The sequence below is a fragment of the Megalops cyprinoides genome, chromosome 15 (genome assembly GCF_013368585.1).
Source record: "Megalops cyprinoides isolate fMegCyp1 chromosome 15, fMegCyp1.pri, whole genome shotgun sequence".
Classification (NCBI taxonomy): Eukaryota; Metazoa; Chordata; class Actinopteri; order Elopiformes; family Megalopidae; genus Megalops; species Megalops cyprinoides.
In genome coordinates, this window is record NC_050597.1 from 25,814,180 (window position 1) to 25,828,993 (window position 14,814).

A 14,814-nucleotide genomic window follows, 5' to 3' on the forward strand; every position below is an offset into this window, starting at 1 on the left:
CCTATTTTGGCAAAGAACCTGGAACACATTGTTTCTTCCTGAAGATCTAGATTGCCATGACCTGAACCACTTCAATATTTGCATAAGGAACACTCCCTCAGTATTTCTTTTTGTCATATCCTTGTCATCCAGGATTTAACTGGGAGGTGCTTGCAATGTGGTCACAGCAAGCCATTTAAAAACCAGGAAATTTTAGGGAAAGAAAACCTTGAAGACAACAAAGCAAGCTGAGGACAGACAGAACAAAAGTTAAGAATAAAGTTTCATCATGAAGGACCTCAAGGAGAAGAAGGTGTTTGTCTACTATACTGGTGGCACCATAGGAATGGTTCCAGGCCCTGGTGGTGAGTCAATAAAAACAGACTTCAGTGTTTTTTCAGGAAAAGATTCAGAAATGTTTTGCCACAATGTTTTAACACAAAAAAAGAGATTCACTGGATATGTACAGTTGTAATTACTTAGCAATGATATATAACAGTTCAACTACACTTTGTAGGACAGAACTTGAATGAATGGGGTTGATAGATCAGGATTCATGTGTGTATTTGTAATGGGTGAGACACAGAGTGACATGTACATTTTTCCACTCACACCTTGGTGGAATTATTGCATTATACAATATATTTTACAACATCAATTACCAAGAAAAACAGCAAACTCATACAAATTTCAAACTGATACAAATATCCTCCTAGTCACAGAAAGAATCTTGTAAAGTTTGTTGCAGACATTCTGATGATTATTTCAGTGTCCACATAAATCACAGTGGGAGAAAAGCTGCACTTCCATAACTGCAGAGAGAGGCACAGTGCACAGGGTATTGTATTTCAGACCATCAGGCTGTGGGTTTGAATTGTGGGCACCACACTTTATATGAAATGATATGGATAAAATACACTATACGGACAAAAGTATTTGGCCACACCTGTTAATTACTGAATTCAGGTGTTTCAATCAGACCTGTTGCCACAGGTGTATAAAATTAAGCACCTAGCCATGCAGTCTTCATTTGCAAACATTTGTGATACAAAATGGGTCGTTCTGAAGAGCTCAGTGACTTCAAGCGTGGTACTGTGATAGGATGCCACCTTTGCAATAAGATGGTTCGTGAAATTTCATCCCTGCTGGATATTCCACGGTCAACTGTAAGTGATATTATTAGAAAGTGGAAGTGTTTAGGAACAACAGCAACTCAGCCATGAAGCGGAAGACCACGTAAAATCACAGAGCGGGGTCAACGACTGCTAAGGCGCATGGTGTGTAAAAGTCGCCAGTGCTCTGATGATTTCATAGTTCCGAACTTCCACTGGCATTATTGTAAGCACAAAAACTGTGCGGTGGGAGCTTCATGGAATGGGTTTCCATGGCCAAGCAGCTGCATGCAAACCTCACATCAGCAAGTTCAATGCCAAGCGTTGGATGGAGTGGTGTAAAGCACACCGACACTGGACTGTGGAGCAGTGGAAACGTGTTCTGTGGAGTGACGAATCACGCTTCTCTGTTTGGTAGTCAGATGGGCGAGTCTGGGTTTAGCGGATACCGGGAGAATGTTACCTGCCTGACTGCATTGTGCCAACTGTGAAGTTTGGTCTAGGAGGGATAATGGCATGGGGCTGTTTTTCAGGGTGTTTGGGCTAGGCCCCTTATCTCTAGTGAAGGGCAATCTTAATGCTTCAGCATACCGAGACATTTTGGACAATGCTATGCTTCCAACTTTGTGGCAACAGTTTGGGGAAGGCCCTTTTCTATTCCAACATGACTGTGCCCCAGTGCACAAAGCAAGGACTATAAAGACATGGTTTGATGAGTTCGGTGTGGAAGAACTTGACTGGCCCGCACAGAGCCCTGACCTCAACCCCATCAAGCACCTTTGGGATGAACTGGAACGGAGATTGCAAGCCAGGCCTTCTAGTCCAACATCAGTGCCTGACCTCATAAATGCTCTACAGCAGTGTTTCTCAACCCTCTCCTGGAGGACCCCCTGCCCTGCATGTTTTAGATCTCTCCCTGCTCCAACACAGCTGATTCAAATGATCAACTCGTTATGAACTCCTGAAGCTGCTTAATAACAAACGGATCATTTGAATCAGCTGTGTTGGAGCAGGGAGAGATCTAAAACATGCAGGGCAGGGGTTACTCCAGGAGAGGGTTGAGAAACACTGCTCTACAGAATGAATGGGCACAAATTCCCACAGAAACACTCCAAAATCTTGTGGAAAGAAGAGTGGAAGCTGTTATAGCTGCAAAAGGGGGACCAACTCCATATTAAAGTATATGTATTTGAATACAATGTCATTGCAGTCCCTGTTGATGTAATGGTCAGGCGTCCAAATACTTTTGTCCATATAGTGTATATTATATGCTCGATAATAATCTAGCTGTGTGAATGGGTTTTTAGAATACATAAACATTGTTCTCCTAGAAAAGGCAAATATGGCAAAAATGTTCTGCCACACTTGTAAGTCACTTTGGATAAAAGCATTTGCCAAATGAATAAATGTAAATGTAAAGCTCAAGACAACTTTCTGCAGGTTACTCAACCTTTGAGATCACCTACAACTCGCTAAGTATTAGAAATAATTATAAACAGTAAACAGTTACATTACCTTGACAACATTAATGCTAACAGTGATAATGTGTTGCAGGGAAACTGATCCCAGGGAGACGAGGTGACTTCACAAATGAGATTCGCAGACACCCTGAGCTGTATGAAGCCGAGAAAGATGGCTGGTTTGTGCTGCCGTGAGTATAATATCAAATACAGGAGCATTTGTGCTTATGATTTCAAATCCTTCATGAAAGTCTGCCAGCACTGTAGCCAAAACCTTGTAAAAATTGAAAAGACAAATGTTTGATTGCTTCATCAAAATGATAAAAATCATCTTTCAGCTTTTTAAGATAAAACTTTTGAGTCATTCATGGAATAAATTATGGCCGCCTAAATTTAGAGTTGAACAGAAAACACAATTGGCAACCTTCATTGCCATTCCTGAAAAACGGGTTTAGTTCATAACATGTAGTTCATATCTAGAGCGAAATCAGAGCAGTTATAAAAAAGCGGAAATATGTACTAATTCTCTATGGGATTAAAGAGAACAATCCTAGTAGTCAAACTTATAAAATAACAGCATAGAATTTACTCAGAAGTTAGTATTTCAGTTATATTATTACTTAATATTAGTCTACCAAGTTGTGAGGGAAATGGCTCCCTCTTATCTTCAGCGGAATCACTCGGCCCTACGTGCTGGTCAGACCGCTGTGCCTAGCTGCTTAACACTTGGCTGTTCTCCGCTCTCATGGTCTTGCATCCTGGTCAAGTCCACTGCCTGTTTCAGCCCCTAAGCAGTGGAACGAGATTCCTGTTTTAGTCAGAACAGCTGAAACACTGGCCATCTTTTGTCTCAGAATGAAGACTCCTCAGGCTACTCCCACTCCCCCTACCTATACATGATCTTTTGTCTTTCCTATGTGCAATCATATATGTTGAGGTTTATTTCAGTTTTATGTAATTGGGTATGTGGTATGTGCTTTATTTGCATGTGTGTAGTATGTGTTAATGTTATACTTGGAATGATATAGTGCTTAAATTGTACATATTGTACATATTGCTCTGCACTTACATATCAATCTAGCCACACATTTGTGATCTCAGCACTATGTTAACACAGATGCTTGTCCATGTGTGGTTAGTGATGTCCTGTTTGAGCAAATTTTCATGCCACTTCGTTAGATGCACTGTGTAAGCTGCTCTGGATAAGAGCGTCTACCAAATGATAATGTAATGTGAAGTAATTGCGTTATCACATGAGTAAAATAGTCTTTCCGTCTTCCTTTAGTGAGAAGGCAACAGATGATTGTCCTGGAAACATCCGAGTACTTTACCACATTGAGGAGGTCCTGAAGCCTATTGACTCCACTAAGATGTTGCCTCAGAACTGGAGTGACATTGCCAAAAAAATCCTGGCAGAGGTAAAAGGCACACACTATCGCCCCCTACTGGCTATTTATGAAGGTGTCTTATTGTACTTTTTCTACTCCCTTTTTTTCATTTATTGACTGCTATAACAGCAACATCACACAACCCCACGACACACAGAGCAACCTGAGACATAATGGCATTCCTCATATTTACGGACAATAGTAGAAAAACACACAAACAAATAAACGTACAATTATAAATGAACATTTTCTTTTTTCCAGCCTATGGCATATTCAGAGTAATATCTATTTACATGATTATGGGTGCTGCTGATCACAAGTGTGATTATACACATCAGAAATAACATTTGGATTAATAGATAGATAAAATGAAAACAACCAATCAGTTTTTTTGTGTCTGCATAGCAGGCGCTTCCAGTGGTGAAATAAAAATCATAAATGAAAATATGAAGTTGAGGGAAAAGCATAAAGAATGGAAAATTAAAGGGGTATAAAAAACTATACAACAGGTGTCTGCTGAGGCCCCAGCGCCCTTCAATCAACCAATCAAATTGCTTTTTGGTCATTAAAACCGTGAGGTGGGCCAAAACCAAACCAAAGCAATGTATTGTCTTAACATTCCTCCTTGAAGACAGAAAGTATGCGGTACTGTCTGACTTAAAGGAGTCAGATAGACTTTGGAACAAATTATGACAACAGGGAACAGGCAGTCTCGTGATGTCACCTCTCAGGTCATCACAATCCCAAATTATGACTCTTATGTTCTTTCAAAGGGTACAAAGTCAGATTCAGGGAATAACAATGATTAAAGTCTCCATTAATAAGTTTGTGGTGGAGCTTCTGGTATTGTCATGACTACCATCATAGGTGCATGATCAGAAAGAATGATGCTAAGCTAACGACAGAGCAATTGCCCCACAGTTTTTAACAACATAATATCACATTTTATTTTTCTAAGATACTAAAATATTTGTCTCCTCTGAATTTGGCACATTTCATAGTATAACCTTAAAATCAAAATTCTATTTTTGAGCTATAACTAAACTAGACTCAAATAGACTCTGCATAAATTCATAGTCATATAGCAAAAAACATACACAAACACAGAAAACAGTTCAAACAACACCCACACACCTAACAGACACCCATCCCTCCACTAATACCCTCCTTGTTTCTTTACTTTGATCCAATCCTAAGTGTCAGGCCTTCTGGTGGAAGGACCCAGGAGCAGACCAGAATGCCAAACCAGGTGTTTATTTGATGACAATCCAAAATCAGTAGTGATAAAACAGTAAAAGAGTTGAGACTAGAAAATCCACAGGCAGAAATCCAAAATCACAAGGCAAGTTCAAAATCCAAAAAAAAAAAAAAATTAAAAAATAAAATACACACTGGCTGGTGATGAGTTAACAGGGAACAGGTGTGCAGGATGGGCTTCAGGTGGTGGGTGTGGCAGGGCAGATAGGCGGGACAGGAGGTGGGACTACAAAAACAAAAGCACATGCACGCAAAAAACAAACAAAAGACACACCCACACTGACAGACAGGAAGACAGAGACACAAGGCAAGCAAGCGGAAGTACTGACACCTAAGTATGCAAGCACCCCCATCATCTCTTCTGTCTTCAGTGAACACCTATTCAATATTAATACATCGCCTCTATCTTTTTCAAATACTCATTAACCTTTTAAGCCTTTTAACCTCCTAAGCTGTTTTTGTTACTGTTCAGATGGGCCTACAGAGATGTTATTGCTGCTATTCAATTCTGTATCATTTTAGATCCAATTATGAGATGCGTTGTTATTTTAATAAATCCTCCCTTATCAAAAGAGAAAGAATTATAACTATGGTTTCTTTGCAAGAAATGTATTTTATCTGTCAATGTAGCAACTCAACAAGAGTGTGTTGGTCATGCTCCAGCTCTGTACGTTGGTGAAAGCTTTGTTTCATACTGCTCATCTCTTCTGACTCGTGTTTCCTTCTTTTTCCAATTAATTTCTTTTGATGTTGAATCTCTTCAGGATGAACCTAAAGAATATGATGGGTTTATCATCCTACATGGAACAGACACAATGGCCTACACCTCTTCAGCCCTGTCTTTCCTTCTGCATGGAAAAATTAGGAAACCGGTTGTACTGACAGGAGCACAGGTAATAATAATGATGAAAATAACGACAGTTGCTTTATAACCTTTTCATATACAGGATGTTTGCAATGAGAATCTACATAGAATAAAATATTTAAGAAGGTGCTACTTTAAATTACCTACACAAGAGTTTATTGGTGGCTGGAATAAACAATATATGTTTATATTAGTCTGAGTTATAAATATCATCTGACTTCATAGCTGTAAACTATATGAACATGAACAATTCTCTTTGCTGGTAATGGAATAAGGTTGCACTACACATGTAGCATAGGGATTTGTTCTGACCTTAAGATCATCATACCTCCCTACAAATGTACAGACAGCTTGCCTTGCAGCCCGTAATGGAATTCCCCACTAGGCCAATGAAGACTGAGGGACATCCCACTAGTGCCTTTCACCTGCGGCCCATTCTAACCTTTATCATTGCACCTGCACTTTGGCTTGGTTTTGAAGCTGTAGACTGGGAGACCACATCACTAAACGTGGGGATATCATTCTGGCTTATCTTTGCACTTGACACAGCTAACAGATTTAATCCTGCTCAATATCCACATGAAGTGAATATAAGACTAAGATATATTTCAAACTATAGGATCATGTTAAGTGAATAGCCAGTTGTTTGCAAAAGGGCTCACCTTACATCCCACATTGTGGTGGTCATTTGCATGTCCCTTGTTCTTACATCTGTCCCATCTCGTCTCTGTTCACATTCAGAGGACACTCTTTGAGCCACGCAGCGATGCAGTGGACAACATGCTGGGATCTCTGCTCATTGCTGGCTGCTATGCAGACTATGCACCGCTCCAACAGGTGAGAGAGTGGTCTGCCATCCACAACCTCTTACTGGTATGGGTGAGCTGAAAAGAATGTGCCAAAATATAAGGAACTGCTTAGTTTCACAATGCAGACAAAATACTTGGAATTTGCAGTGGAAATAAGTTCTGGCCATGCAATCTGAATCTGCAATCAACTTGGCATTCCAGCTGTGCTTTGTTCTGGGAGATAGCAGCACAACTGGAACATTCAGCCCTTTTGTCATTGAAAATAATTGGTGACCTAATCACTTTACATATTAGCCTGCAATCATTAACAAACTGCCATTCAATGAAAGGGAATGGTGCCCGGTGTAGTGAGCTAGCAGCAGCTGATCATGATGAAAGCATTGATTCTACACATTTAAAAATATGATCAAAGTAACTACACTACACCAGCTGTATTCACTATAACTACTGAACAGGTGCTGGTCAGAGCTAGTTAACTCCATGTATCTTTAACTCGCCAACCATAACTCACTAAGTTTCTGAGTTTAAAGAATCAGTGCTTGGAAATTAAGTTTGTGTATGAGGCTTCAGGTAGCTCTGGTCCATTTACTGTTGAGCTTACTTTTGCTTAGAGGAGGTCTATGGACCAACAAATCACTATTTTTTTTTTTAACATTTTAACTCTCAATTCTCAATAAACGTATATATAATTTATTTTATAATAATTTATAATATATATTATATATATATATATATATATAATATATATAATAAAGGAAAAATATGTAATGGCCAGTAAAACTGTGTTTTTTTTGTTTGTCACAATAGGTATCTCTGTTTTTTGACAACAAATTATTCCAAGGAAACAGAGTGACAAAATTTGACAGCAATTCATTTGAAGCATTCACCAGCCCAAAATTCAAACCCCTGGTTGAAATGGGAGTTGATATTACAGGTGACTATTTCTTGTGTTCCTATGGTTATAATGAGTTACACATGCACACACACTGTAATGCAACACAAGACAGAGCTGATAACTAAAAACGCTGATGCAGATTAAAGGCATAAAAGGATTACTAACTCTTTCTCTCTCTCTGTCTCTCTCTCTCTTTCTCTCCTTTCTCTCTTTCTCTCCCTCAATTTTACTAGTGAACTGCCAGTGTGTACCTGTAACGCAGTGTGAAAATTTCCTGGACTGTTTCACTCCTTTCCTCCCCCTGAGTAACTCAAACTCAGATGTTCGCCTAATATTCCTCTATCCGGGGATACAGGAGGAATTTGTAAGTCATCACATCCTGTGGGCTGTGATATTTTCATCTCTTGAAAGTGAGGAACATGAATGACTTCAATATAATGCAATTAATCATAGCAGCTAAATGCTGATTTGAAAGACTTGTTAGGCCACTCTCTGATCTCATTTCTATGAGCCACAATTACCTATGGTTAGATGGTAGCCACTCTACAAGGCCTCTTCCACTTACGGACAGCTGTAAATGAGCTGTTAACAGTAGGCTGCTCCATCCTGCTGCGTAGTGTTCGCTGTGGCCTGAACATGTGGCAGAAGCTGAAGGAAGAAGCCTGGCAGAAAAGCAAATAAATCATTGGATCTCCCTCAAATGGACTGATTTTAATTGAAGATTGAACACGTCCAGCAGTTTTCACTGGGATCCTTTAGGTGCTACAACTGAATGAAAATGGCAATACATGGGAAAGGATAACTGTAGACTACGTGATATTTCAGATCAAACAACATGGAAGGATATAGAAATCTGTTAGGTTGTATGTGTTTTCCATGTAGATAGCTAGATGCTAGTAAGCAACCAGGAGCAGATTACCTTCATGAGAGTGCCATGCTGGAGATGGGGTAAGACATCTTACACCCTATAATAACTAAATGCATCTCAGGATAACATGAGGAAACTGTTTATTTATTACACACCTACCCGCTAGGTCAGTTCCATAAGGTTTTTAGAAATCAGCCATCAAATCTAGCCACAAAGCGTTTCAGTAAACTTTCAATAAAAAATTTAAGCAAATTATCCTTTTCAATATCTGCACTACATCATTGACTTACTGAATTCAATGTTTTGTAAGAATTGAATGAATATGGTCGTAAATTCCTTACTAAATGAGCAAATCTCTTTTTTCTGATTGTGAGTAATTATTCTAAACAAACATATTGTAAAATCCTTTGAGAAAATTCCTTAGTTGTTACCATGACCTGACATTTATCAGTGGAAGGCATTAAAGTGTGAAACAATGAAGACACTGCATGACTGTACAATTCAACACACATGTACTGTAACAGCATACAGCTGTATGCTCAAGCAAGTTTAAAAAATATTTTCCATGTAAACTGTCCTGTGTTTTGCAGGTGCGCAGTGCCTTAAGGGGAGCAGGGGGTGTGGCTCTGGCTTCTTTTGGGGCTGGAAATGTCCCTGATTTTGATTGGCTTAAATCTGCCATGATTGAAGCCAAGGAAAGAGAAGTGCTGTTCCTAAACTGCTGCCAGGTTTTCAAAGGGGTGGTGGAGGCTATCTACGACGTGTCATCGGTATGATCCTCTGCTTGAGAAATATTTTATTGTTCCTCCCATTTTAACACTTTTGGTTCTTGAATATCACTGTCTCTCTCCAACCTCATGGCAATTCCTGGGTACCCTTTCAATGAAATGTACTAGTTGCTGTGATGTGACTGAGACCATTTAAACAAGCATCACATTGTTTTCTTCTCCCTCCTTCTCAGTGGCTGGTGGAAGCAGGTGTGGTGTCAGGCCATGACATCACCATAGAATCAGCGCTGACTAAACTGATCTGGGTTCTACAGATTCCTAATATCCCTTACAAACTGAGGAGGGAGGTAAAATTTTCATACTGTATGTTAATATTATCACAACAGTTATCACAGTTGCTCTAATTAAACAATAATGAGATTTAATAGTATTCTTGTACATATTAAAACAAGTAGTGACTAATAGCTTGGTAAATAAGTTATGATTTCGACATTAAGAGTAATAATAACTTACTTGTAAAATAAACTGCTTTCAGATTCTGGAGAAAAGTGTCTGTGGCGAGATGACTTTACCAGAGGAAAGGTGAGATCAGGAGGGTTCAAATATGGCAGCAAAAAGGGTAACATGGCATTAACCCCTCTAAAATTAGAAGCATTTTAGGTATTCAAATATTCACATAGTATGTATGAGTGAGGGGACAGGGTATGCCCCATATACTGCATATATTTTTATATACTGCAAAAATAATTAGGGCACTTTTAGGGGTTCCTGCAAAAGTAAGTATAATGAACCGAAAGGCCAAGTCCATACCAATATTACTATTATATCACTCAGATGAGGAATTAGAGCCAGCAGTGATTTATTTGTAATCATGAAATACCCAGTATGCTCCAGTGTAGACTATTTTAAGGTGTGGATGACTCAACGAAAAATAAACATAACTAATCAACTAACCTGAAATGAGATATGCCCTTATTTGGGTCCTACATATAGACCCCTCCCCTGAAACAACCAACATATTATACATCAAGAAGCTATACAACAATACAAACACTGCAAATGACAATGACAATAACATAACATTTAGTATCAACAAATAAATAGCAAACTATCTAACAAAGGACACTCAAAGATACGGTACTAACAGTAACTACACTGCAGCACATTCAAATGTTATTACATTACATTCATTTGGCAGACACATATCCAGAACGACTGTCAGCAGAATTATTGCATAATTATTACACATTACGAAGCCCGCCCATTGCTGGATGATGAAATGGTTGTAGCTGCAGCAACCCCTATATAAATGATACTAATGGTAAACCCCATGTTCTGTTCGTATTTTCAAAATGCAACCAGCAGCAATTTCACAAATTGTTGGTTGTAACTTTGCTTTATTTTGATATTGGTACTTTTTGTAGCAGACCCTTTTCACAGAGGTCATAACACCAAGTCAACTAGTGCAGGTTGACACTGTAATGCTCTATCAGTGTGATTTGGTCTAAATCCACGTACTTATATTTTTGTTCCTATGTAATCCTCATTTGTAATTCCATTCCAAAAGTCTCGGCATCTTTGCACTAAATGAAGTGCAAATAGCTGTTTACTGTAAAGCTCTTCTTCTGTTTGAGGTTCTGTCGTCATTTTGTCATGGAAAGTGTGATGGGCCAGTGGTCTAAATATTCCCTGGGCTGCCATATTTACATGTGTATTGATCTTTTTCTTCTAGGGATGAGGGAAGCTTGGAATGATGTGCCACAGATGAGATGTCCTTTTGCACTGTAATGTAATGTGAAGACTTCATGGATAATCAGCAGGCGCATAGGCCCAGATTCATTATGCTGATTTCAGTAAAGTATATAAGACTTCAAATGTTAAGCAGCTTTAGGGAAGAAGAGAAAAATATATTTACTCTGCTTTTGCTTCTGCAAAGACCATGATTTTCTCATATTAAAAAATAAATCTGTTCATGTGTATTATTCAGAAGTGTTGCCATATTGCTAGTAGGACATGATCTCTGCAGCAAACAAGGACAGTAAAAAAAGGGAGTTCAGCACAAAATGGAGTTTTAAAAGCACCAAACTTTAGCCCTTTATATGGTAGAGATCAAATCAAGCAAAATGAAGTCAGAAATGGTATATAGGATAAGTGGTTGGTGTTAGAAGTGCTGGGAGACATTGGGGCTCAGTTTGCGACCCTCTCTCTTCCCTTCCCCCTTGGATATTATGTCTCCATAACATTCTCTTACTAAAGGGTGAATAAGTTTGGGCTGTTGTCAGAAGGGTGTGTCAAGCTCAGCTATGCTTTGAAAGCAGACTGGAACTTGGCAAGTGCAAAAATATCTGTAGCTGTCCAAAGAACATAATAGCTTAGCAAATGTACCTTGATGTAAATTCTGTTACAGAGAAATCATACAGACCGTAGCTGTCAGTACTTTGGCCCCCTAGCTGTTGTTTGGTGTTTCTCCCTGTCTGTCAGTGTCGTCCATGTGCTTTTGTTTACAGTTCCCATGTGTTCCTGCCCTGCCCCGCTCTCCGCCCTGTCCCTGCCCACCTGATTACCTGATCGCCTCCACCTGCCTGCCTGCCTGCCCACCTGCATCCCATCTCCTCGTCAGCCCAGCCCTATATCTACCCTGCTTGTCTCTGTCTTGTTGCCAGTTCATCTCAGTGTTTCCTCTGTTACAGTCCCGCCTTGTTACTCATGCTGCTGATCCTGTACCGACTTCTGCTTGACTTGCTACCTCGTCCCTGCCTGCCATCTTGCCTTGGTTGCCTGTTCTGCCTGCCTGTCCGGTTTGACCCAGCCTGTTCCTGTTTAGATCCCTGCTCCCTGATTGCTCCGCCTCGGCCTGCCTTCCTGGTTTTTTGACCCTGCCTGTACTGCCACCACGAGCCTGCCCTGTGATTTGAATAAAGCTGCTTGGAACCTGAATTCACCTGGTCTGCATTTGAGTCCATGCCTGTGTCCTGACAGTAGCTGTCTGAGGAACATAGTAAATGTCTGGAATGAATGGATTAGATATTGTGGGCTGGAATGAATGCATGTGCCTCTGTCCTTCATCCCAAATGCTGTACACCTCTCATTGGCTTGAACTGCACAAGGATGTTTTGATAGGGTGCACAAGCACCTTACATGATCAACCCACCTACTCACTGTAAATTGTACTTTAAATGGATGATCATCCATAACTATGGAAGATAAATTGGATGGTATGCTCAAGGGACTAAATTTTGGGGAACTGATTTCACAGCCGCTAATTATTTGATTTGTAGATTCACTGAACCACTACTTGCTGTTTAAATGAACATTAAACATCATCTAAAATCAGTAAACATCATCTAGTACCATCTGCACTCTAAATATATAAATAATAAGCTATACATGTTTGCCCCTTCATTTCATGTAGGAAGTAGGAGCATACCACAATGTTCTAAAGAAAGATAAATTGAGCCGTGCTCATCATACCAGTCCCCATTCATATCGGAAATGGAGCAAAAACAAACAAGCCCAAGTCGGAATCAGAAATTGTACATCAACTTATTGACCACCCTACTGCTCTTAGGCAGCACGCATCTGAACCCTGGGCCTGTGATGCCATCCCACCAACAGCATTAGCAGTGTTGGAAAGCAGTGGGTGCCTGCATATTCAGAGCATTACCGCCATTGGCATGGGTGAATGTTTTTCTCCAATGAACCTGCAACACAGAGAATCTATCAGCTCTATGATAACCTTTGACTGTCGAAACATAAGAAACAACATTATATATAATTCCTCTGAATATCGTTAACAACAGACACATTGCTCTGGCTTACTACTCATCTGAAGTGCATCTGAATAAAGTGAACTATAAAGTGAATAAAGGAACTGCAATTGGTGCCCTAGGGATAGAACATTTGAGAAATGTATCCTGATTACTTCATCATTTCTTTCAGCCAGCTTCTCTCACCATATGCACAGGAGCATATACTGTAAATCTATACTAATACAGGACTATACTAATCATAAATGTGATTAGTTTATTGAGTTTCAGATTCTGGCCAGGGTAACTGTTGTGTTGTTGATTCTATGGGGTAACATCATCTTTTCTGATATAGTCATTCACAGAAATTAGCCTTGCTGTGCTGTCCCCCTTTAAATGTCCCCAGCAAACTGATATATATCATTATCTTCATTATCGGTCACTGCACTGTTGTGACATCTACTGCAGTTTTCAAACTATGGTCCTTATAATCTGATAAGCATCACTGTTTGAGTCATGGCACAGTTGTGACATCTGCTGCATGGTTCAAAATTCCAACTACACAGCATGACAAAACACTTCATGAGCTCTACAAGCTAAAGGGCTAAGTCCCTAGTCAGGGGATGAGCTCACTTTTGGTAGTAGACTCACTGGTTCTCTCTCTCACTAATTAGCTCAACTACACATGGATAGCTAGCTAGAATTTGTTTTGGCATTGTTTCAGTAGTCTGAATTGGCATGACACACATGGATCTGGTCAAGAAGCTAGGTACTAATAAGTCCACGGTACAGTTAATGAACTGGGATGCTGAAATTATGGTACAATATTGCAAAAGATAAAGGACATATTCTTTTAGTGGAATAAAACCAAAGTTGCTCTGGTAAAGTATAACAGAGAGATCAAAAGGGACCTAGCATAAACTGCAAACTAAACTAATCAAATTCAGTTTAAATTTTTCCAAGGAGGTAAATAATAAGTAAATATTTAATTATAATAGGGAAATCAGGATAATGATTACGACAAATGGGTGTAAATTGTTTACTAGTATGTAGAATTATGAATAGGTGCTGGAGGGGTGGTGTGATCTGCCATTTTGCATAACAACATCCAGAGCCTCACCCAGTAAATCACGAGTATGACCCTTTAACTCATCATTACAAAATCATGATCAGCATAGTTCATAAGGTTAGACTGCTGTAAGGTTAAAAGGTCACGTTGGGACACAATAAAAGCTTACGGTTGGTGTACTGACTTTTGCAGGCTGTAGAGACTATGAAATGTGCATGTGTTTTGTAATCCATGACCGTGACCGACTGGCAGGGATGTCTTGTGGATAGCAAGCCTAACATGAATGTGAGGGAAAGCTGGGTGCAGACTACCTCATTTGTTTTGTATGTGAAAGAGCCCATGACTGGTGTTGTCCTGAAAGACAACATGATAAGAAATGTGTCTCTACTGTGTTCACAGAGAGGGACGAAGTTCTGTCACCTTTCCAGAAAAAAACTGTTGACGGGTTGCTTCAGTTTGTCTTCTCATGAACTGTTTGGTTAGTTCATCATACCAATGAAAAACACCCTGCCTTCCAGCAACCATGATAAAACATTTGACTTTCTCAATGTATAGTAGCAAGTTCCTCCTTTTAAGTGTGCTAAAGGCATGTCTGCCTTTGTGGTGAATCTGGATGGACTATTCACTTGCCTGGTGCT

The 14,814-nt window shown here is 39.7% G+C and overlaps 1 protein-coding gene across 1 annotated transcript; it reads left to right on the forward strand.

Moving 5' to 3' along the window:
* Positions 1–206: 206 nt before the first annotated feature.
* Positions 207–11,864, forward strand: LOC118790202 (60 kDa lysophospholipase-like). The gene is made up of 11 exons (XM_036547081.1): positions 207–344; positions 2,646–2,742; positions 3,837–3,969; positions 5,961–6,089; positions 6,803–6,898; positions 7,678–7,804; positions 7,999–8,129; positions 9,224–9,403; positions 9,595–9,708; positions 9,897–9,943; positions 11,094–11,864. The coding sequence occupies exons 1-11, from the start codon at positions 269–271 to the stop codon at positions 11,113–11,115; spliced, it is 1,152 nt and encodes a 383-aa protein (XP_036402974.1). The 5' UTR covers positions 207–268; the 3' UTR covers positions 11,116–11,864.
* Positions 11,865–14,814: the final 2,950 nt, after the last annotated feature.

Bases quoted from the DNA above. Each gene is read 5' to 3' on its own strand.
- LOC118790202 (XM_036547081.1), top strand. From the start codon at position 269: ATGAAGGACCTCAAGGAGAAGAAGGTGTTTGTCTACTATACTGGTGGC. The intron at 3,970-5,960 runs GTAAAAGGCACA...GAATCTCTTCAG, and splicing joins CCAAAAAAATCCTGGCAGAG to GATGAACCTAAAGAATATGA. The intron at 9,709-9,896 runs GTAAAATTTTCA...AACTGCTTTCAG, and splicing joins CTTACAAACTGAGGAGGGAG to ATTCTGGAGAAAAGTGTCTG.